At 42.9% G+C, this 25,066-nt stretch overlaps 1 protein-coding gene and 1 long non-coding RNA gene across 2 annotated transcripts in view; one reads left to right on the top strand and one right to left on the bottom strand.

The window, feature by feature from the left end:
* Positions 1-7,240: 7,240 nt before the first annotated feature.
* Positions 7,241-8,684, bottom strand: LOC147914199 (uncharacterized). The gene is made up of 2 exons (XR_015555569.1): positions 8,172-8,684; positions 7,241-8,008 (listed from the first exon to the last, which is right to left on the bottom strand). It is a non-coding gene; the product is annotated as an uncharacterized LOC147914199 (long non-coding RNA).
* Positions 8,685-9,598: 914 nt separating this feature from the next.
* The window catches only part of CSE1L (chromosome segregation 1 like), a 46,059-nt gene continuing 30,591 nt past the window's right edge, over positions 9,599-25,066 (top strand). The window contains exons 1-3 of the mRNA XM_004430292.3: positions 9,599-9,723; positions 20,975-21,070; positions 24,038-24,180. Coding sequence (XP_004430349.1) covers positions 20,986-21,070; positions 24,038-24,180 — 228 coding nt within the window. The 5' untranslated portion in view covers positions 9,599-9,723; positions 20,975-20,985. The remainder of the gene's footprint in view (positions 9,724-20,974; positions 21,071-24,037; positions 24,181-25,066) is intronic.

The raw sequence follows: 25,066 nt of genomic DNA, 5'->3' as shown, positions 1-25,066 counted from the left end.
TAGTTCCCAAGAGAAGACAAATCTCTTGCTGGCATTGAGGGCAAGATTACAGAGGACGACTCATAGGGTAGCCAACTGGACACTGAGTGGGAGACAGAATCCAAGGTTCATACAGAGTGCCCACATATAAAGACAGTAGGCTTCGCTTTACTGCTTCTGAATTCAGAATCCATTCTTTCTGAAGTATTCTAAAGTTGTATATCATTATTGTACTTAAAATATTCCACTGCTGAAATTGACTAGTACATTGTTGTCTTTATTAATTCACTGGAGTAAAACTTCTGCTGTCTGTGGTACTACATTTCAGGTGCTTCCAGTGAGGAACAAAAGGACAGCCCTTTCTTCTGGAAAAGGTTTCTAAAGAGTCTTTATCTCTTCAAAGCAGATCGTGCCTGGGTTTTATCTAGAGTAGTGGCTTTCACCGTGCTGCCAACCAGTGGTTTTCAGTCCTGTCTCCAGGGGACACTTGAGACACTTGGCAATGTCTGGAGACATTTTGGGTTGTCACAGCCAGGGGTGGGGAGGATGCTACTGGCATCTAGTGGGCAGAGGCCAGGGATGCTGCTAAACAGCCCCCATCACAAGGAATGACCCAGCCCCAGTGTCAGTAGTGCTAAGGTTGAATGAAAAACCCTGAACTAAAGTGACTTCCTTCCTCTGAGTCTATCAAGGCTTCTTCAGCGTGGTCTTGTGGGACCTAGAAGTCTGTCTGTAGCAGATACTTGCAGCTTTCGTTGGCCTTCCTGGAAAAAAAAAACAGTCACTTCTGCTTACCCATTTTATGAAGGAGGGCCTGCTGAGGTCACTGGTGGGGCAAGGGCCAGCTCCACCTTATTTAAAGTGCTACTTATTTAAGCGTTTTGAAAGGTAATTTCAGCATTATACTGTATTTGTACCTTGCCAACACTCTGGAACACATTTTAGGCAAAAGTACATTTTCTTTTGCAGAGGACCAGAATGGTTCCCTGGAATTTTTGCAAACCTGTGTAACGTGCCTGTTGTCTAGTTTAAGAAATGTGCTAAATTGTCCTCGGGTTAGTTATTTCTGTCACATCTTAGGAGTGTCCAGCTTAGTAAATGCAGCTCAATGCCCGCCAAAAGAAGGAGGAGTAGGAGTGGGGACTCCCCAAGGATTCTGGCAAAAATGATTTTAGTATTTTTTTAAATGCCTATTTCCAGGCACAAGCCAACCTTATCTGGTGCTCAACTGAAGATTGAACGTTTGAGGATAATTTTGTATAATAGTCAATTTTCATCTTTCCAAGAGACTCCCAATTTTCACATAAACCTTCTATAGCTTCCTCTTCATTAACCTAATTCAGACTTGCTTAAAGAATTTATCTTGATTTATGTTCAAGGAATATCCATGTGTTCTAGTAAACTTATTAGCTTGAGTAAATTTGAGCTTAAATAATGGCATAGTGATTGATTTTCTTTTCCATAGTGCTATGTGTTTCTGAGAAGCAGGCAAAAACCAAGCCCCATTCAGTAGGAGAGGCAGTGGACAGATCATGGAAGCTGGAAGAACTCTGTGCAGAAGGATTTGTGCTAACTTTCTGCCCTTTTTGAGCATTAGCAATATCAGGCTATTAATGTCACTTTTTAAAGAACTAACATTTATTGATGGTTTACTGCACTCCAGACACCTTACCAAGTGCTTTGCATACAGGAAGTCCTTTAAACCTCACAGAACTGAATGAAACAGCAGTATTAGACCCCCATTTTTTAGATGAGGAAACTGAGACCCAGAGAGGCACTGAGGCTGCGGACCTGGATCACACGGTTGGAGGTGGGACTCAGACCCAGGCTCTGTCTTCAGAGCGCACACGCCACCATCACACCAACCATGTTGCCTCTCGCTGCACGGGTTAATCAAGGGGAAGGGGCAGGGAAACCAAGTGGGGCATTGTCCTGGTGTCTGAGGAGCTTATGTTCCAAGGCCCCTGTTTGTCAGGTGAACTGCTTGGGTACTACAAACACCTGAGTTAGAAACAGTCTTTACCAGACCTCTTACACTGGCCTTTGTAGGGCCATCCTCAGCCCCTTTCATGACCAGCATGGATACTCAGAAGTCGAGGAAAGGAACCGTGACTGGCAGCGAGAATGGAAGAGGAAGTGAGCCGATGCCGAGGTTGGGCCAGTAAGCCCTTGTGGTTTTCTCCTTGTCCTAGTCTCACCTCTTTCCCACCAATTCATCAACTGCCTTCATTTTTCCACTTTATTACACACCTCAAGATTCACCAATTTGTGACTTCTTAGAGTTTCACAGTTGCTCCTGCCTCGGGGCCCCTGCCCTTGCTGTTCCCTCTACCTGGAATGCTCTTTCTCTAGATTGCTCCATGGCTGGTTCCTCCTCCGCCTGGGTTCAACCCAAAGGCTAACCCTTCAGCTGCCTTCTTCATGTCCCCCTCCGAGCTCACCGCCACCTGCAGTGACCCGTTTGATGTCTGTCTCGCCCACTGGAATGTAAGCGCGTGAGGGCAGGAACCATGGCTGTCTTGTTTATGGTAATCTCACCAGCTGGAGCACAGTACCAAACACACAGTAGGCACTCGATGAATTTTTGGTGAAAGAATGCAGGAATTTCTTAAGTGGAAATTCTAGGATGATCATGGGACAGTTCACAAACTCGGGGAAATTAGGTCATTTCCTTTGTTTTCTCAGGTTGCTGGCAATTCCACTCTCCGTTTGCCTTGCTCAGCTTGAGGAGGAAGCCGCCACCCGAAAGACCTATTTCCCCTCCATACCTGCCGTGGTGGAAATCAGCCCTAGGCACCTGCTTCCCTCTGAGAGAGTTCTGGAAGGTGCTCAGTGCTCAAATGCAAAGGCCACGGGTGCCCACAAGGCTTTGGTTTGACATTCCACATTCCCTGGACTCCTGCTGGTTTCCCTTCCCCCTCCCCCTCCACCAAAGAAGGAGAGAAAGAAACTTATTCCTCCTGATAGGCTTCCCTTTTGATCATTTTATATGCTCTTACCATTTCAACCATTCTTCATCTTTTTTTTTCATTTCTGTGATAGCTCCTAGCAGCAAAATAATGATAATAGTACTAATGACCATTTATTGGATTCTTAATGTGCCAAGCATTTGCTCTGCACACATCTCCCCTTTAATTCTCACACTTCATACGGTAGGTACCATTATCATCATTCACACCCCACCTTTTATAGAGGGGTACCTGGGCTCAGAGAGGTCAAAGAACTTGCCTAAAGCCACACAGCTAGATTCAAAGCCTCACAGTCTGGCTCTAGAGCCTGCCTCCTAAACGCTGCCCCACACCACCTCTCGTGCTTGAGAGCCAATAGCTCCGTCCCCATCCCTCTCCTTCACTGCACCTTGATGCCCCCTTCAGTCCCTCCCTCAAGAGGGTCTCACACAAGGGAAGGGCCATTTTGATGTGTTGGGTAGCAGACAGGCAGACGTACATCATGTGGGCACTGCCCCAGTGGGCAGAGAGCATAGCATAGCACTGATGTCTGCAGGCTCGGGGGCAGAAATACAAATGTGGGCTCACATGCACTACGTCTAAATATTTAAAAGTTGGGGCCGGCCCCGTGGCTTAGTGGTTAAGTGAGCGCGCTCCGCTGCTGGCGACCCGGGTTCGGATCCCGGGCTCGCACCGACGCGCTGCTTCTCCGGCCATGCTGAGGCCGCGTCCCCCATACAGCAACTAGAAGGATGTGCAGCTATGACACACAACTATCTACTGGGCCTTTGGGGGGAAAAAATAAATAAATAAAATCTTTAAATATTTAAAAGTTATATGTCAAGATAAGATTTCCAATAAAACACATTCTATCCTCCTTCCTTGATAAATAATACCTCAGTAAGACCTGGACGTCCAGAGTCAAAGGTTGAATTCTCAGGTTCCTCAGAGTTCCATGCCAGAACATGGCAGCATGGGGAGAATTGGCCCTTGTCCTGCACCCTTTCTCCTCCCACCTCAAGCCTCAACCTGCACCACAAGGCTTTGAATGTGTGTGTGTGGCTATCCAGCTCTGTCCAAAGCCCTTGCAAACACACGTCTGCCCCCAGTCACACTTCCAGCTTTGGGGTGCTCACAACTGCTGTGTATTTGCTCTCAGAAGTGACCCAGGCAACAGGTTTCCACAGACTCTGGGAGAGGGCTCAGATCCTATGGGTGGGGAATTCCAGGGTCCTGTATTACTGGAACGTGGTCTGAAAGGGGTGACACGGGCTCTGGGTGAGCACACCCACTTGGCCCACGGACCCCTCGCCTGTAGGGAGGGAGCAGCTGGAGGAGGGCCAGAGTGGAGCCCTCTAAAGCACAGGGGCCAAGGCAAGGGTCCAAAGGCTTGCCCAGGTCTAAAGCAGTACCGGCGGGGAAAACGGAGGACTGGGGACAAGGGGAGGATGCCAAATACACTCCACCCAGTCACAAAATGGTCACAACAGCTAACTGTTGGACGTGAACTTCCCAGGTGCGCTTTCACGGGCTTCATATATATTGGCTCTTGAATCTTCACAACCACTCTAGGAGGCAAATCACTATTATTATTCCTATTGTAGAGATTAGGCAACTAAGTTATAAGTAAGTTGCCCAGTGTCATAGACGGCATTGGGATCTTAACCTAGGTAGCCTGGCTCAAGTCCATGCTCTTAACTAGTGTGATACAAAAGAATAAAAGAAGAGTGTCAATAAAGGGATGGTAAAAATACATCAAGATATGTCAATTACATCTCCATAAAGTTGGGAAAAAAAGATATGCCAGGAAATTGTTAACCGAAAGAAAGCAGGTCTGACAATGTTGATATCAGACAAGATAGAATTGGAAGAGGAAAGCTCTGAAAGGGCCAAAGAGGAATATTTCACATTGTCAAATGGTAGACTTCATCGAGAAGCATCGGCACCAACCTTTATCTACCTAATAGGTTCAAAATATAAACAAAACCCGACTGAAGTACACTTTAACAACAACAAAGCCAGAATCATGATGGGAGACTAACATGCCTCTCAGAGAACATAAGATAAAGAAAAATTTAAAAATAAGGGCACAGAGGACATAAATAATCAACATATTACCTACAGCTAACGTCCTTGTTAGCGAAAGACCAAACGCTTTCCTGTTTGTGAATTTTCCACCAGGTGCACCTATGTTTAAAAAGAAACGAAGGTACCTCTATTTTTAAAATGGTAAGAAATATCCATCTGATACTTCTCAATTTTAGCTATCAACACTCTTCTGCATCTCAGTTGGGCTTTAAAAGTGAGATTGAGGGGCCAGCCCCATGGTGTAGTGGTTAAATCTGGCACACTACGCTTCGGGAGCCTGGGTTTGCAGGTTCAGATCAGAGCACGAACCTACACCACTTGTCAAACCATGCTGTGGCAGTGACCCACATACAGAATAGAGGAAGACTGGCACAGATGTTATAGCTCAGGGCTAATCTTCCTCAAGCAAAAAAAAGGAGGGGGGGAAGATTGGCAATAGATGTTAGCTCAGAGCGAATCTTCCTTACCAAAAAAAAAAAAGTGAGAGTGAACCAAAAGAATACTTGTTCTTTCTAAGCACAGCCGAAAATATCCTTGCTCTTCTGAATCAAAATAAAACATAAAACTAGGGCCGGCCCCATGGCATAGCGGTTAAGTGCGCGCGCTCCGCTGCTGGCGACCTGGGTTCGGATCCCGGGCGCGCACCGACGCACCACTTGTCCGGCCATGTTGAGGCTGTGTCCCACATACAGCAACTAGAAGGATGGGCAACTACGACATACAACTATCTACTTTATTTATAAATAAATAAAATTATAAAAAAAAAAAAACGTAAAATTATCTTCTCTGCGGAGCACACCATAGATAACACGTCTTTTCAGAAAGTCTTTCCATACACTAGACAGATTGTCTTATCAGGGTTTGGAAAAAAAGAAAACTGCATGAATACTCAGTTCTTGCTCCTCAAAGTGGCTGAATTATTTTCTTTGATTTCCAACACAGTACATTAGAAGTTGTAGCAAACCTACGAGTGCGTGCGTGTGGTGGGGCTGGGGCTGATTCCCAGGGAGACTTCAGGTATCATCTGTGCCCCGTGGAGAGGGAGCACATGAAAGCCTTTCCAAGACCCTCACCTGCATGGTTCTTCTTGTGGCTGCAAAGGGTGAGGGGAGAGGGCACAATCTTGGCACTGCTTGAGGCCTTCCTGCAGAAACTGGCAGAGATGCTAGACCGACACAAGATGCCAGCCAGCCTCCTTCGTGATTAGCTCTCGGAGATGGAAAACTGTTAAGTCATCAGGGTCCTTCTCAACAGGACTGGAGGACAATGTTTGTCCAGGAAAGCAGATTAGTATGATTAAAGATGATTACTTTACAAGGTGGAAAGCTTGTACTTTTGCTGCAATGGTAAAAATCATCTTTTCCACCAATGTCCTAATAACTTATACCTTTCTCAATGGACTTCACCTATTTATATACAACATTTATTCAACATTCAACAATTAGCAGGTACTGTGTGCTAGGTGCCAGGGGTAGAGCTGTAAATAGGATAAATAAGGTCCTTGTTCTAACAGAGTCCTTAGGCTGCTGGGGGAGAAAAAATTAATAGAGAGAAAATTAACTGCAGAGAGTGATAAATGCTATGAAGAAAACAGAACACTATGATGCAGCTAGGGCTGCCAGATAAAATACAGTACACCTGATTCAAAGTGAATTTCAGATAAACAATGTATCATTTTTTAGTATAGGTCCCATGCAATATTATAAAAAATGATGCATTGATTTTCTGAAATTCACATTGAACTGGGTGTCCTGTATTCTGTTTGCTAAATCTAGCAACCCAAAATGTCACGCTACTGGGTGTGAGGAGTGGGCAATTTCAGACAGGGTGGAAGGCCTCTTTGAAGAGGTGGCATTTGAGCTGGAATCTGAATGTAGAGAAGGAGCCAGTCGTTCAGAGATCTAGCACAGCTTTCCAGGCATAAGAAAGAGCAAGTGTAAATGCTCTGAAGTGGGAATAGCTTGGAGCTTGGAAGAACAGAAAGGAAGGTGGGGTAGCTGAGCTGAGTGAGGGTGGAGAGGAGGAGGAGGGGACAGGATGAAGTCAGACAGGTCGGCAGGGGCCAGATCTTGTAGGGTTTGTAGGCTATGATGAGAGATGCTGAGCAATTTTACCAAAAACTTACACCCATAAGCCTTTCACTAAAACAGAGCAACTTTTTATATTTTATCCAAATGAACTGCTTTTACATATTTGTAGCCAGGCTGCTGTCAAAGACAAAGCCAGACATTGTGAAAACATTTTATTCAGTAACTCCTGGCAGTAGGGGAAAGAGCTGAGCTCCACTGGGACTTCTGCAGAGGTGACCCGGCATATTAAAGGGAACATGAGGAAGTAGGGGACAGAGTGGGGGCTCAAGCCAAAACTTACAGAGAGTTGGTTAGTGTAAATGTGACTAGGCCAGCTGTGTCTGCTAGCTGGCAGTTATCAAAGTTAGGCTTCCAGCCCCCCAGAGAAACTGGAGACAGAGGCCCTACCTCCCTGATGTCTACATTTCAGAGGAATGGCTTTCAGGTCCTTGAGAAATACACTCACTGAATTATACGACATACACATATATCTCAAAGGGACAGAGGAAGGATTCACAGTTGTAAGCCCTTTTCAGTAAATCCTCTAAGTGAGGTTGGGGCCTGTCCTCAGACGTTGGCCAGAATAAACAGTAAATTCTCCTGGCAGCATTGAGCTTTCTCAGGCATTCACTGGGGGGCGGGGGTGGGTGTGTACAGATGGACACTGGGGTCATCCTAGGGACACGGCCTCATGCTGCTAGAAGCCATGTTCAAATTCGGTCATCTCGTAGTGCAGAGGTTTGGACAGAGTTGTTATGTGCTGAGAATTCTTCAGTTCTCATTCTGTAATTCTGCGTTCTCATATAATTCTGTGTTCTTGTCATATTTGTTTCCTTGAATGATGACCAAATAGTGTGCCTTTCAGTCCCAGGAGTAGCAAGCTGACAATTCTAAGGGATAGACTCTGAGTGGAAACAACTGGGCCTGTGAGGGAGGAGGAGGAAGTGGCCAAAATGAGGGTTGGGATTCCCATAAGTCACCATTGGTTCATCTCTTTCCCACACTCAATGTATCATAAGGTCCTATGGGCTCTCCCTCTAAAATATATCCTGAAACTGTCCACTTCTCCCCGTATGCAGCGACTCACCCTGGTCCAGGCCATCACGTCTCTCTCTTGGATGCCTCCAACAGCCTCCTCATTGGTTTCCCTGCTTCAAGCTCTTCCCCTCATCCAGTCCATTCTCCATGCAGCAACTCGTGGGCTTTTTAAAATATAAATTTGGTGGTCATCCTGTAATGGATGCATGTAAGACAGTCCAAAAGACACAGGCTTATGAGGCCTACGTCATCCGGCTCCTCTAACTTCATCTCCTGCCCCTCTCCACTTCATGAAGCCTCAGCCTAGCTCATGCCTGCCTCAGAGCCTTTGCTATTGGCATCCCCTCCTCCTGGAATGCTCTCCAGGCTGATCTTCCCCATTTTTTAAAAATTTAATTATTTCATTGAAGTCATATTGGCTTATAACATCGTGTACATCTCAGACATACATCACTATATTTCAGTTTCTATATAGACTGCACCATGTTCACCACCAATAGTCTAGCTTTTATCCATCACCATACACATGTGCCCCTTTACCCCTTTCGCCCTCCCCACACCCGGCCCCTCTAGGAACCACTAATCTTTTCTCCTTATCCCTGTGTTTGTTTATCTTCCACGAGTGAAATCACGTGGTGTTTGTCTTTCTCTGTCTGACTTATTTCGCTTAGCACAATAACCTCAAAGTCCATCCATGTTGTTGCAAATGGCACAACTTTGTCTTATTTATGGCTGAGTAGTATTCCATTGTACATGTATACCACATCTTCTTTATCCATACATCAGCCGATGGGCACTTGGGTTGCTTCCACTTCTTGGCTAGAGTGAATAATGCTGCAATGAACACAGGGGTGCACAGATCTCTTTGAATTGCTGATTTCAAGCTCTTTGGATAAATACCCAGTAGTGGGATAGCCTGATCATATGGTATTTCTATTTTTAATTTTTTGAGACAGTCTGATCTTCACACAGCTGTCTCCTTGCTGAAGTTCAGGTCAGTTGTCACTTGTTCACTTTTCTCATCATCCCATTCACCTTCCAAGTCACTGCCTGCCATATCAGCCTGTTTTTTATTTTCTTCTCATAGCACTTATCAAGGTCTGAAATTATCGTATAAGTTCATTCTCTTTCTCCTTCTAAAACATAAGCTCCTTGAGGGGCAGGAAGTTCTCTTCTATCTGAGACGCTATGGACATGACTTTGGGCAGTTCCTTCAACAGTTACTAAGACCTACTACGTGCCTCACATTAAGCCCTGACATCAAAATAGGTCGCAATCCAGAGGCCACTCGCTGAATCTGTGCTGTCTCAGCAAAATGAGGATTCCGATGCCCGTTAGAACGGTCAGAGCCAAACGGCATTGTCGTTTGTGACGTCAGCGCAAACACAGAGCGTGGTCGCGATTGGTCACTCGAGCTCGGCCCGAGAGCTCCGGGCCCCGCCCCCCGCCTCGGCCCCGCTCACGCATGCGCCCCGGCCTCAGCCTCGCCGCCGCGCCATTTTGCCGGGGTTTGAATGTGAGGCGGAGCGGCGGCGGGAGTGGGTAGTGCCGGCTACAGTCCGCGGCTGCGATTCCCTTCTCCGTCCCCGTATCCCCACGAGGTGAGGCGCGGGGCCTGCACGCCCTGCCAGGGTGGCCTCCTGGGGCCCCGCGGGGGAGGGCTGAGGCGCTCCCGGCACTTCCGAGCGCTGGGAAGCCAGGACCGCGCCTCTGGGCGGGAGCGGAACGTGGGCCCGGGCCTCGGGCGGCGCCCTCGGGCAGGGGCTTGGCCTTCGTTGGCGGCTTTCGCCTCCCCTCACGGCGTCCCAGGTCTCGGGCCCAGGCCCGGCGGCCCCGTGGCCTGTGAGGGGAGAGGGCAGCCGAGGCGCGGCCTAACGCGAGCCGCCCGAGTGCCCGCCCCTTCCCCTCCAGTGCCGCGCTGATTGGCCGCGCCGCCTCCGTGCCGCTCGGGAAGGCCGCCTCTCATTGGTCGCGTCCGCGCGTCCGTTCTGGGCGGTCGGGGCCGCCCGCAACGTGAGCCGAGTGCGGCGGCGAGGCCTGTCGGGCTGCGGGGCTGGGGCTGCCGCCCGGCGCCGGAACCGCCTCCTGCCGCGGGCTCACGTTGTGATTAGGGAGGAGCGGGGCTTGACCGCCCTTGCTTCAGTCTCCCCGACTGTAAAATGGGCGTCGCGATCTCGCTTTGCTGAGTTAGGACTGAATTCTCGTCCGTGCCCCCGCCCAGTTTAGGGGTTCCCCTCTTCCGGGAAGCGCTGTGGTGCGGTGCCTCGGAGCGTGGGCTTTGGAATTGGAACGCCTGGGTCTCTTCCAGATTTAGCCTCTCCCTACGAGTCTGATTAGGGCTGGTCCCTTCATCTCCCTGAAGCTCCGTTTCCTTATCTGCTAAACGGGGTTGAAAATATAATCTGCCTCATAAAGCGGCCGTGCGGATCCACGGAGTCGTTACGTGGTTTACGAGGCCCCCCCTGAGGTGGCCGTCGTCCACCGCCCCCACCCGTCTCTCCCCGTCCTCAGCCACCGTGTCCGTACTCACTTGACCTTCCTCTTTGTTAAGGGGTCGAAGCTCAAGCCCGCGTAACGGGTTTGGACCTGCCTTTCGTTTGCTTGGAAATTACCAGCGTGAGATCCTTGCAAGGCCAGCTCCCTGTCCTGCGGGTTTCACTCGCGGAGGCCTTTTCTGGCAGCTCTCCAAAGACCTCTGCCTTTCCACTCCTCGTCACATCCCTCTAGCAGCATTTACTTGGCAGCGATTATCCTCATCTAGAAGTGCTTACGGTTTACCCGTTTATTGTCCGTCTCGACTGCTAGGACGTAAACGTGGAGAGCAGGGACCTTGACTCTTGTTTACTGCCGTGCCCGGGTGGGCAGTGCTCACCACATGGTAGATGCACAAGTGTTGTTTCGTGGCGGCACGGGAGGGGATTTTACTCTTGGATCCCACCAGTGCTCTTTTTCTGTTCCCCTTGGGGCCCCTGTAGTCGAGTTTTTGGCCCCCTTTTTTTGTGTCTTCATTTTTTGCATAATCTCTGGGACTCTTGATCTACCCTCTTCTCTCTTAAGATCCTTTATCTTTCACTTCTTTCCATCAGTGTAGGGGAATTCTTTCTTTACTTCTGGTTACTTTGATTTCTGCTAGTTGGGGCCTGGGGCAGAGGGAAACCATTTCCTATACAGGATGGGGTGGATTTGAGAGCAGTGCTCTACCTTTGGCATTAATTTGTTCCTTTATTCGTTTAATGCCTTTATTGAGTATCCACCTAGTCTCTGGGAATACAGTGAAGAAACAAAAATGGACAAGGTCAGGGGCCAGCCCAGTGGCCCAGCGGTGAAGTGTGCTTGCACCACTTCAGCGTCCCAGGGTTCACAGGTTGGGATCCAGACCAGCACCGATGCACCTCTCATCAAGCCATGCTGTGGCGGCGTCCCATATAAAGTAGAGGAAGATGGGCACAGATGTTAGCCCAGGGCCAGTCTTCCTCAGCAAAAAAAAAAAAAAAAAAAAGAGGAGGATTGGCATTGGATGTTAGCTCAGGGCTGATCTTCCTCACACACACATAAAAAAAGGACAAGGTCTCTTCCCTTGGGGGGCTTATATTCTGGTAGGGGAAAGAAACAAGAATACAAATAAATGAATTAGATAATTTCAGATAGTGACAAGTGACAAAGTGATATGACAGACAAAGAAGGCTTCTCTGAGCAGGTAACATTTGAGCTGAGACCAGCCATGGAAAGGCAAGGTGACAGAACATTCCAGGCAGAGAGAATAGAAAGTACAAAAGACAAATAGAAAATACAAAGGCTGGAGGACAGGAACAAGCTTGGAATATTGTAATATTTGAGGAAAATGCAGCTTGCTGGAGTAGTGTATGAAGGGAGAGGTATCCAGGGGCCAGATCACATAGGGCTTTGTAGACAATGGAAAGAGTTGGATTTGACTCTAAGTGGTATGTTCCTGTGATTAGATAGCAGAGGGTGGGCCAAGGTGTTGGGGTATGTTCTTTTTTTTTTTTTTTGTGAGGAGATCAGCCCTGTGCTAACATCCGCCAATCCTCCTCTTTTTTTGCTGAGGAAGACGGCCCTGGGCTAACATCTGTGCCCATCTTCCTCCACTTTATATGGGACGCCGCCACAGCATGGCTTGCCAAGCAGTGCGTCGGTGCGCGCCTGGGATCCGAACCAGCGAATCCCGGGCCGCCGCAGCGGAGCGCACGCACTTAACCGCTTGCGCCACCGGGCCGGCCCCTGGGTATGTTCTTGATGTGTGTGTGCCAGATAGTTTTCATTCATTGGATCTCTTTCCCTTTCCCCAGATGTAAGGCCTCATGAATGGTTCTCTAAAGTGGAGGAAATATCTAAGGAAAAGGCACACATCTTGGAGCAGCTTATGTCAGAGATGTCTTTGAGATGGCCTTGGAAAGCAAAGCTTTTATTCCAAAAGTCTTCATCTATAACTGAGGGCCTGTGGGAAGAGGCTAGACGTAGGTCCAGCCCTTCGTTCAACAAGAAGAACTTGGAATTTAGATAAGTCTATCATAATTGATTTATTGTGGTACATGTTTTTATTTTTTGGTATTGGTAAGGATTTCCAAAGATAGCTCTGTGGAGAAAGTTAAGTATCACCCCTCATTTATTTATTTATTTATTTATTTTTATTGATTTATTTTTTTTGTGAGGAAGTTCAGCCCTGAGCTAACATCTGCCAATCCTCCTCTTTTTGCTGAGGAAGATTGGCCCTGGGCTAACATCCGTGCGCATCTTCCTCCACTTTGTATGGGACGCCGCCACAGCATGGCTTGCCAAGTGGTGCGTCAGTGCGCACCCGGGATCCGAACCACTGAACCCCGGGCCGCCGCAGCAGAGCACGTCACCCAACCTCTTGCGCCACCGGGCCGGCCCCTCACCCCTCATTTAAAGGCAAATGAATGAAGTTTCCATTTCTAGTTTGAGTATTTTAAAATCAATAATGCTTTTTACATTTATATATTGCTAATATTTTAAAGTGTTGAGGTGACTTCACCTGTGGCCAAGTAAGACAACTTAATTAGACTTTGATCTTGCTGATATATTTGAAACTTGTAGAGTTATCTCTAAAATTACCTGATTTGTCATACTTTTCCCAAATCAGGGCTAAGCTTACAATGTGGTTTTATAGACATTACACTAAGGAGATATAAAAAGAGTTTGTTGACAGATATTTAGTCCCTTAACTAACGTTACAATTCTGGGCTCTGTGTAGTATTTTAACTTGCAGGGATTGTGGCATGCATATTTATTAACACACACACACACACTTTTTTTTAACTTAAAAATCGTCCTACACTAGCACCTCAGCTTTGTTGTTTTAGGGTCATTCTATCATGTGGTGTTAGAATCACTTGTCTCCACCTCTTCCTGTTTGTCACAGTCTGTTGACCAGAATAAATGTGAAGAATGATAGTGCTGATGGAAAAATCAATCAAGGGTATGTAGCTTTTGAAAATAGTAGAACAAATATGTAGTAGGTGCTCCTCACTGTTGTAAGGCTCTAGGGAGATTACAGTGAACAAAACGCCAAGTCCCTTCTCTTGTGAAGCTTACAGTCTAGTGGAGGGAGAAGCATAGTAAACAAGAAAGCAAATTAATGTGCCTCATAAAATTTACTTGGGAAAATAGAGTAAAGGAATGGAGAGTGGCTGAGGTGGGTGCTTTTTTAGATAGGAAGGCATCTCTGAATAGAGACCCTGAATGAAGTGGGCTGTGAGCCATGCAGCTCTCCAGGGGCAGAGCTGTCCAGGCAGATGGGACAGTAAGTGCAAAGCCCTGAAACAGAAGTGTAAGCACTGGCATATATGAATAGTAATACAGGGTCAATTTCAAATTCACTTCTTTCTTCAAGCAGTTTTGAATGAACAGAAATTAATTATGGTGAGCAAGTTGGTCATTTGTTTATCTGACAGATGTAACTGAGTTCCTACATTATGTTGGGGCTGCTAATTACTGATTCTCAAAGAATAGTTTCAAGACTAGGAACTCATGTTTTAGCTGGTTGACTGACATAAATTGACTCATCCATTAGTTCATGCAGCAGATGCTTACCAACTGTCAGCTGTGTGCCAGGGAATGTTGAAGGTCCTGTGCATGCAGAGACAGACAAGACATCCAAAGTCCCTGCCCTAAGGAGCTTAGAAGTAAGAGATAACAAATAAATCAAAGATATTTCAGTTGAGGAGTAATCCTGTTAACAGTATAACAGGAATGAGGTAGATGATAGTCATGGAAGACAGGAGCTGACAGTGAGCTGGTAGCTGAATGAGGCCTGATAGCAAATTGGAATGAAGAGTGTTACTACAGGCAGGGAGAACTGTCTTGGCTGGGTTGAGGCACAGAAAGAAGGCCTTTGTGGCTGGAAAATAGTGAAAGCCAAGGAGAAGGTAGGAGATGAGGTTGAGAGATGCCATATTGCCTAGGACTCTTTGCATGGTAAGGAGTTTGGATTTTTTTTTTTTTTTTTTTTATAATTTTATATATTTATTTATTTTTTCCCCAAAGCCCCAGTAGATAGTTGTATGTCATAGTTGCACATCCTTCTAGTTGCTGTATGTGGGACGTGGCCTCAGCATGGCCGGAGAACCGGTGCGTCTGTGTGCGCCCAGGATGCGAAACCGGGCCGCCAGCAGTGGAGCACGCACACTTAACCGCTAAGCCACGGGGCCGGCCCAGGAGTTTGGATTTTTAATACAAATAATTGTGTGTACAATGCTATAGGAACATAATGGAAAAAGTTAGTGAAATGCAGATTTATTGAGGAGTATATTAAAAAACTCAACAAAATAGATCCAGTTAATCTCTGTAATCCCCCCAACACACACACACAAAGTTTCTAACATGCTGCCTTGCATAAATCCCAAAAGGTAGAATAAATTTGTGTGTTGCAAAGAAAGACTATTCTTTTTTTTTAGCTCATATACACTGATGTAAATGATTTTGCTTGGCAATAGCAAACTTTCATGATTTCATAACAGATTCAGCATTTCAACACAGAAAAAAAGAATGGGAAAATTCCAAAGTGTGTTCCATAATAAAGTGGTTCTGTGGCCCAGTAATGGGTGGAACTCGGGATTAAACAACATTAAACTCAGGTTTACTGTTTGAGTTCCTGAAGTCTTTAAAGTGAACCTCCAAGGAGGGGGAATATAATGTGTAGCATTTTCCAAACTTTTGATGTAAAAACCAAAAAGGGTAGCCTCTCAGTAAAGGTGTGTGTGGTTGAGTGGGACTTGATATTCACACCCATTGAGTGGTTTGCCCTGGATCAAAGGAAGTGAATAGATAGATGGTAGAATTTACTAAATCAGCCAGAATATTGGCTTCCCTTATGATAAAAATGTTTTTTAATTAAGGGAAATGACTGTCGTAAGGAGAATCCAAGATAATTTCAAACAGATCGTTCTTCTCTTGGTGGTTTCTGGCTGTGGAGGAGTACTCTGCACAAGCACAGCATTAGATGCAGCCCTTTTCTGTCTAGCTTTGTGTGTGTGTGTGTGTGTGTGTGTGTCAAGATGAAGGGTTATGGTTTTCTTGTTGTTTGGATCAGTCTTGCTCAAAATCTGAGTCATCTTTAACTTCTCCTCTCCCTAGTTCCCATCTGGCTGCCCTTTTTTCACCTCATCTTTTCTATTGCTAATCCCAGTGCTTCCACTCTAGTTCAGTCCTCTGTCATTATTTCCATCTGGGAGACGGCTTTGGGTAGTAAGAGGGGGGTAGACCTATAGACTAGAGAGTTAGACTGATTTGAATCTGACCTTTATTGACTATGTGTGACTTGGGACAAGTTAGTTAATCTCTCTGAGTCTCTTTCCTTGTATGTAAAATGGTTATTATGTGAAATGATATGAAGCATATAAGACATCTAGCCTTAACGCCTGGTTTATAGATGTGACCCTTCCCCCATTTAAAAAAAGTGTCCTAACAGATCTTCTCTTGTTATCTCCATCAACTCCGTTCTGCAAACTCTTACCAGCTCAAAGTTCCTATACTCCACTTTCATTAAGTTTTTACCCATTTCAAAAAACCTTTAGTGGCTTCCTGTTGTACATTAAATCATGAAACTCTTCAGCAAAGTGAGGAACCTGTATGATCTGATCTCAGCCTCCAAGTCCACTGTTCCCCAAAGGAGTTATGCACTCTTCCTGTGTCTGTTACTTTGCTCACACTACTTCTTTTATGAGCTGGATCCTCATTCTACTTTTCCTATCCAATTCTGTATATCTTTCCAGTTCAGCTCAATGCTCACAGCCTCTGGAAAATCTTGGGCCACCACATACGCTAGTGACTCTCTTCTGGACCTCCTAGCAGTTAAGTTGCTGTCTGTGTGATTCATTTGGTACTTCTGCTCCAGGGGACAAATGGGTTTTCAGAGTTTAGAATTTCTTTTTGATTGCACTTGCTGTGGATTATGCAGCATCCCCAAGGGAGCATGGGGTAGCACCCATCCATCAGACAGATTAGTCCAGTGAAACAAATTTACATACTAAGCGAGATAAGTAAAGACTATCTTTATAGCCTCAGGCAGTTCAGGCCAGGCTTTTCTGCCACATGAGTCTGCCACAAGTTTGTTTTTAAAAAAAAACTTTCAGGGGCCAGCCCTATGGCGTAGCGGTTAAGTGTGTGCGCTCCGCTGCTGGTGGCCCGGGTTGGGATCCCTGGTGCGCACCGATGCACCGCTTGTCAGGCCATGCTGTGGCAGCGTCCCATATACAGTGGAGGAAGATGGGCACAGATGTTAACCCAGGGCCAGTCTTCCTCAGCACAAAGAGGAGGATTGGCATGGATGTTAGCTCAGGGCTGATCTTCCTCACAAAAAAAAAAAAAAAAAATTTCAGTTCATAGATTTTTGGATTTCAGAATTGCAGGAAAGGGATTTTGTAGGTCTGTAGTTGGCATTTCACTTGTGTCTTTTCTTCCAACTAGTATGTAAGCTCCTTTGAGAGCCTGAACTTGATTGTTTTTTTTATAGGCATTTTTAAAAATGTAATAAAATTTTAATAACTTTCTGATTATAAATGTAATATATATGGGTGGTTGTAGGATATTAGAAAAATCTAGAAGAATATGAAGAGAATAAAACTCTGTATCTATCATGTAGATATGACCACTGTTTACATTTTGGAGTGTATTTTTAGTTTTTTCTATACTTTTGAGTGTATGTGAATTTTTATATAATTTGAATTATGGTATACTTGACCTTTCTTCCACTTAGCTTTATTATATTTTACAAAAATTATTACATACTTGATTTTTTTATTGTTTGTCATAGAAACCCCAGATTAATTTGGTGCATGGTTGCCCTGAAAAGGGCACATTTCCCCCCAGGTTGCCTAAAAGCTGGCTAATGGGATCTAAGCAGAAGTGGGTTTTTTAAAAATAGTTTTAGTGAGGTATAACTTATCATGAATTCATTCATTTTAAGTGTACTGTTTGGTAAATGTTCATAAATTTTATAGAGTTGTGCATCCATCACTACAGTCCAACTTTAGGACACTTTTAGGACACTTCCACCCCAAAAAGTTCTCTTGTTTAGCACTTAATTTTATCTACTCACTAACAACTTGGAGACCATGAAGTCCCGTTTATAGCAGTCGTAAGCTTTTTGGTCCATTGGTAATGGTGTGCACGCACACACAGCTGTAATCTGTATATATGTGCTATTTCTTTTGTATTTCTTAGCCTTATGGTATCAGTTATATCTACATAAGCCATTTATTTAGCTTATATTTTGTAACATATTAGATGTGAATTTTTTTGGTCAGTTATAGCATATTCTGTGATTTATATTTTTGTTTAAGCTTTAATAATAAAGTTCATTTTTTTATTATTGAGGTCATAATAATTTATAACTTTGTGAAATTTCAGTTGTACATTATTATTTGTCAGTCACCATATAAATATACCCCTTCACCCCTTGTGCCCACCCCCTAATCCCCTTCCTCTCATAACCACTGAACTGTTCTCTTTGTCTGTGTGTTAGTTTATCTTCCACGTATGAGTCAAATCATATGGTGTTTGTCTTTCTCTATCTGGCTTATTTCGCTTAACATAATACCCTCAAGGTCCGTCCATGTTGTTGCGAATGGGATGGTTTTGTCTTTTTTTATGGCCAAGTACTATTCCATTGTATATGTATACACCACATCATCTTTATCTAATCATCAGTTGATGGACACTTGGGTTGCTTCCACTTCTTGACTATAGTGAATAATGCTGCAATGAAGATAGGGGTGCATAAGCCTCTCTGAATTATTGATTTCAAGTTCTTTGGATAAATACCCAGTAGTGGGATAGCTGGGTCATAAGGTATTTCTATTTTTAATTTTTTGAGAAATCTCCATACTGTTTTCCATAGTGGCTGTTCCAGTTTGCATTCCCACCAGCTGTGTATGAGGGTTCCTGTTTCTCCACAACCTCTCCAACATTTGTTACTTTTTTGTCTTGGTGATTATAGCCATTCTAAACAGTGTAAGGTGATATCTTAGTGTAGTTGTGATTTACATTTCCCTGATGATTAGTGACGTTGAACGTCTTTTCATGTGCCTATTGGCCATCTGTATATCTTCTTTGGAAAAATGTCTGTTCATATCCTCTGCCCGTTTTTTGATTGGTTTGTTTGTTTTTTTGTTGTTCAGTTGTGTGAGTTCTTTGTATATTATGGAGATAAACCCCTTGTCGGATATATGATTTGCAAATATCTTCTCCCACTTGGTCGGTTGTCTTTTCGTTTTGATCCTGGTTTCCTTTGCCTTGCAGAAGCTCTTTGGTCTGATGAAGTCTCACTTTTTTATTTTTTGTTTTTTTTCCCTTGTCCAAGTAGACATGCTATTCGAAAAGATCCTTCTAAGACCCATGTAAAAGAGCGTACTGCTTTTTTATTGAGGTGTAATTGTCATATAACATTATTATTAGTTTCAGGTGTACAATATAATGATTTGATATATGTATATATTGCAAAGTGATTACTACAAGTCTAGTTAACATCCATCACCACAATTACAAATTTTTTTCTTGTGACCAGAGTTTTTAAGATTTTTAGCAACTTTCAAATATACACTATACTATTAAATGTAGTCATCATGCTGTACATTACATCTCCATGACTTATTTATTTTGTACCTTTTGACCACCTTCACTCATTTTGTCCTCCCCCCACCTCAGGCAACCACCAATCTGTTCTCTGTATCCATGTATTCTGTTTTTTGTTTTTTTTTGGATTCCACCTATAAGTGAGATCATATGGTATTTGTCTTTGTTTGACTTATTTCACTTAGCGTAATGTCCTCAAGGTTCATCCATGTTGTCAGAAATGGCAGGATTTCCTTCTTTTTTTATGGTTGATGAATATTCCATCGTATACGTATACCACACTTTCTTCATCCATCCATCCATCCATCCATCCGTCGACGCTGAGGTTGTTTCTCTGTCTTGGCTATTGTTAATAATGCAGTGAACATGGGGATATAGATATCTTTTCAAGTTAGTGTTTTCGTTTCCTTCGGATAAGTACCCAGAAGTGGAATTGCTCGATCATGTGGTAGTTCTATTTTTAATTTTTTGAGGAACCTTCATACTGTTTTCCATAGTGGCTGCGCTAATATACATTTCCACCAACAGTGCACAAGGATTCCCTTTTCTCCCTATCCTCACCAACACTATTTCTTGTCTTTTTGATGATAACCGTCCTAACAGGTGTGCAGTGATATCTCATTGTGGTTTTGATTTGCATTTCCCTGATAATTACTGATGTTGAGCACTTTTTCATGTACCTGTTGGCCATCTGTTTGTCTTCTTTGGAAAAATGTCTATTCACATCTTCTGCCCATTTTTAAAGATTTTATTTATTTATTTTTTTTCCCCCCAAAGCCCCAGTAGATAGTTGTATGTCATAGCTGCACATCCCTCTAGTTGCTGTGTGTGGGACGCGGCCTCAGGATGGACGGAGAAGAGGTGCCTCGGTGTGCGCCCGGGATCCAAACCCGGGCCACCAGCATTGGAGCGCGCACACTTAACCACCAAGCCACGGGGCCGGCCCTTCTGCCCATTTTTAAATCAGATTGGTTTTTCCTAAGTTGTATGAGTTCTTTATATATTTTGCATATTAACCTCTCATCAGATATGATTTACAAATATTTTCTCCCATTTGGTAGGCTGCCTTTTCATTTTATTGAGGGTTTTCTTTGCTGTGCAGAAGCTTTTTAGTTTGATGTAGTCCCCCTTATTTATTTTTGCTTTTGTTGCCTTTGCTTTTGATGTAGAAAGTTGCTTTTTAATCATAATCACAGCTGTCATCTTCTGAACACCAGAATTATCTCCCTAGGTGCGAATTCTCAGCATGTAGTTTGTCTTCAGTACTTGTGATTGCATGTTGTACACAAAGAAATTTATTCTGGTTTCTTTAATCTCGAAACTCTTTATGGGATCCTTACTTGCTACTTAAAATTTTAATTTCTCATGATGGGGCTTTAAAAAAAAATTCCTAGTGAGTCATTTTTTTAACCCTTTGTTTGCCTTTTTTCATAGCATTAAATCAGATAAACTTCATGGTCACTTTGAGCACTTCGTCAACTTTGTTTTTCTATGTCTATCTTTTTGGAATTATATGTTCTTTGTTTTTTATCTCAAAATTATCTCACCATTATTTCACAAAAGCCCATCTTATCTTCTGGAACCTTGTCTCAGCTAAGAGTCAGGCTTATAGCCCATACCTAAAACATAACAAATGCATGACTTTCAGAGAGGGGAAGACCCACAATATAAAAAGATTCATTTCTGTAAATCACCGTGTCCCCATGTGACCAATTACCCCAACCTCATTGTTTGTTTTAGGTTCTGTAGCAATGGAGCTCAGCGATGCAAATTTGCAAACGCTAACAGAATATTTAAAGAAAACTCTTGATCCTGATCCTGCCATCAGACGTCCAGGTAAAGAGAATAAATACTGTTTTGTGGTTGATTTAGTCTTTAAGGACAAGTGAGGGAAACCTTTGTGTAATCTGCCTGTTTGTAAATTAAGAAAAGATTTACACTTGGATTCTCAGGCATAGTTTATTTTTCATTCTCTAGCCATAAAGTCTGTGGTTGGCTGCTTATAGCTGCTATAACATATGGTGGTGTGTGGGTTTTTTTTTTTTTTTTTTTTTTTTGAGTAAAATAGCTTTTATTTGACAACTTCTGGCATAAAATGTACTAGAATGTTTAGAATGCTTTGTCCCTCAGCTTTTGGAAAATCCCCACACCTGCCTGTTTAAAGATATAATAATTAGGCATAGAGATGAGAGTTAATTGCCTAAAAAGGGATTAAGTGAATGCAACCAGGTAATCAGACACTGTCTCTTAATCCCTGTTGGGTTTGATTTAATTAATATATTTAAAGACCTAGGGTTTCTCCCTTCATCCCTCCCTCTAAATTTGACCAATTTTCTGTTAGAAACTTAGTATAAGCTTAGAATTGCAAACTTAGATGCCCATAGGAGTCAGGTGTGAAGGTAAATGAGGGAGGCAGGCCAGGTGTGGACTGGTAATATCCTGTGACTATATGCCTTGGTTAAGGGGCAAATATTATTTGGAACTAGCTAACTTGGGGGATTCAAACTAGTTTTGCAAGATCAGATTTCTAGCTTTTCTTGAAAAATAAGGATATTTATATGAAGTGTACTCATTTTTAAATGATAGCAACTAACTTCAAAAAATTTTGGAGCACGTGTGCAAACCCAACAAACTACTTCTGGGGGCCAGATGTGTCTTTGTGGGTAGTCATATAAGCCATATTAACCAGAAATGCCCTTGATCTGCTTCTTCAGAGCTTACTAATGTGCATGCTTGTGGAGAGGATTTGGGAAGGGCCCAGTGAAGACACGAATGCATGTGTGTGTTATATTCGTATGTTATATATAATAAATAGAATTGTAAACATGTTAGTGCATCCATTCTATTCTAGAAAATCCTTTGTAATTTCTGAGGGGAAAATTGTGATTTTCCCATTAGTGCTTAAAGAAGAATTGTGTTCTTGGGTAAGGGGAAATTAATTAATGGCTCTAATCTTCTTAGACTTTCCCAGAAAGCCTCTGCCAACACTATTAAAAATTATTTTTAATAATTATATCTTTGTAAGGTGAAGGTGCTGTTGTTTTAAGAATCCAGGACAGAGTGTAGGAATAAATTGATGTTTCTTGGGAGAGTTATGAACATAGCCTTTCTTGGGGATTGTTACTAGAGTGACTCAGTATCTTTATAAAATGATCTGGAGGTGGAAATATGTAGTGGATCCTAGCCTATAGATGCCACTGTGCTCCTGTGGTTGTTGAGATATGACAGTGGTATGGATGAACTGGAAGACATTTGGAGGCTCCTTGACTGTGTAGAAACATGTCAGTATGAATATTCTGTGAGCAAGTTGAAGGAAATGAACCTAGAAAGGAATAATTAGACTTAAACTTATAAGAAGATTGCTTTCAGGATGTTGATTACAATTTAGGAAAGAGACCTTGCAGTCTTTACGGACATTTGGGACATTTGGGGCACTGGACCCAAATCGTGGGTACAGTGTATTGCCTTGTATGAAATGCTGACCACGAAGAGGAAATAACCAAAGCTTTCTAGACTCAAACAAAACCATAGTGTGTCCCTTCCTGAAAAACATTTTTCAGTTCAGTATTCCTCATCTTTCAAGAAAGACATGGTAGACACAAAGCAAGAAGGAGTTGAGGATGGAAGTTGAACTCTTGAGATTCGTTCAGAAAGAAGAAAGGTGTTAAATCATATTATTAAATTGTAGAAAATAATAGTTGCTAATGGCAGAACTTTTCAATAAATATTGGAACCTTGGAACGGGCATTGCCTTATGAAGCTTAAGATAGGAAGAATTAAAAGCAATGCTATAAACTTTCACCGTGTGATCCCTAAATGTAGGAGATTTATTATCCCTAAGTGTAGTATGAGTTGAAAATATGTGGGTAAAATCTTTGTATAAATTTATTGCTGATATTAAAAATGTTTAGTTTGAGAAGAAAACTGAGGGCTAATGTCGTAGAATAAGAGCTGGACTAAAGCTTTCTCAGTGATGAAATCTTCTAGCTGTATGATCTTCAGCAAGTTATTAACCTCAATAGCCTTGTCTTTAAGATGAGGATAATACTGTCTACCTCTCTGGGTAGTAGTGACAACTTAATGAAGTAATCTGTGAGTAAAGCACCAGACCCATGTGGTTAATAATAATGTATATTAGCATGAGTTAACTCATTTAATCTTCGTCACAGTACTATAAAAGAAATATTACTACCATTACTAATAGTACTTTAATAATCCCTCTGGAGCAAGATGGGGTAAAAGACTTTTGCCCTAAAGTCATTTAATCTGAGAAACAGATTCTCCTTCAGATGGGTGATCATCCGATCAGACCACTTTATAGGTTTGTGAGAATCAAGTGAGTTAATGGATGGTAAAGTGATTTGAAAACAGAAATATTATGTAAATTTAATGTAACATCATATATAGTCCATTTATAATTTTTATTTATTTATTTATTTTTCCCCAAAGCCCCAGTAGATAGTTGTGTGTCATAGCTGCACATCCTTCTAGTTGCTGTATGTGGGACACAGCCTCAGCATGGCCGGAGAAGCGGTGCGTCGGTGCACGCCCGGGATCCGAACCCCGGGCCGCCAGCAGCGGAGCTCGCGAACTTAACCACTAAGCCACAGGGCTGGCCCTATAGTCCATTTAATAGATAAGAAATGTGAGGCCCAGTAGATCCATAATAGATTCCCTAAGGGGAAATATTCTAATCTTTCAATTTTTTGATGCTTCAATCAGAGATATACATTGTTCACATATACGTAAAGTGGAAAGATTGGTTATAATCACAAATCTTCTAATATGGAAATTCTTTTACAGCTGAGAAGTTTCTTGAATCTGTAGAAGGAAATCAGAATTACCCGCTGTTGCTTTTAACATTACTGGAGAAGTCCCAGGATAATGTTATCAAAGTGTGTGCCTCAGTAACGTTCAAGAACTATATTAAAAGAAACTGGAGAATTGTAAGTATTTTCATAGTTGAATACTCCGTATGTTTATAAGATTTATATATGCAGTGCTCCTGAAAGATTCAGACACAAATTAAAGATAGAATTGAACAGGACCCTCCTCAACAAAATATTAGCAAATAAAATCTAAAAAAAGTATAAAAAAATTATATGCCATGACCAAGTGGGATTTATTCCAGGTATGCAAGGCTGGTTCAACATTTGAAAATTAATTGATGTAATCTATCACATCAATAGACTAAAAAAAGAAAAATCACATGATCATATCAATAGATGCAGAAAAAGCATTTGACAAAATCCAACACCCGTTCATGATAAAAACTCTCAGTAAACTAGGAATAGAGGGGAACTTTCTCGACTTGATAAAGACTATCTACAAAAAACGTACAGCTAACATCATAGTGGTGAGAAACTTGAAGCTTTCCCACTACAATCAGGTACAAAGCAAGGAGGTCCTCCCTCACCACTGCTTTTCAACGTTGTACTGGAAGTCCTTGCTAATGCAATAAGAAAAGGAAATAAAAGGTATACTGATTGGGAAGTAAGGCACAAAACTGTCTTTGTTCACATATGACATGATTGTCTATGTAGAAAATCTTAAAGAATTGACAGAAATTAAACAGGACACTTTTCTGAAATTCTTGTGGTTTCATTTGAATTCTTATAGATTACTTCAACTTCATAACCCAGGTTGCTAGAGAGTGAGAGATTTAGTTTTAACCTCCGGTATGGTTGGAATTTAACTCTAGCTCACTGTCTACTGAAGAGACATTGTATGGGAAGACACAATCTAAATGAATAATTGAGCAGTTTCTTTTGTGGACTGAGAAAAATTATAAAAAGCTGAAAAACTGCATTATATATAAAAGATTTATAGAAT

Source organism: Ceratotherium simum, chromosome 21 (genome assembly GCF_057802395.1).
Source record: "Ceratotherium simum simum isolate JZ-2026a chromosome 21, ASM5780239v1, whole genome shotgun sequence".
In the NCBI taxonomy this organism is placed as follows: Eukaryota; Metazoa; Chordata; class Mammalia; order Perissodactyla; family Rhinocerotidae; genus Ceratotherium; species Ceratotherium simum.
Note: the sequence above shows the minus strand (reverse complement) of the source record. Positions and strands in the feature narration are given on the sequence as shown.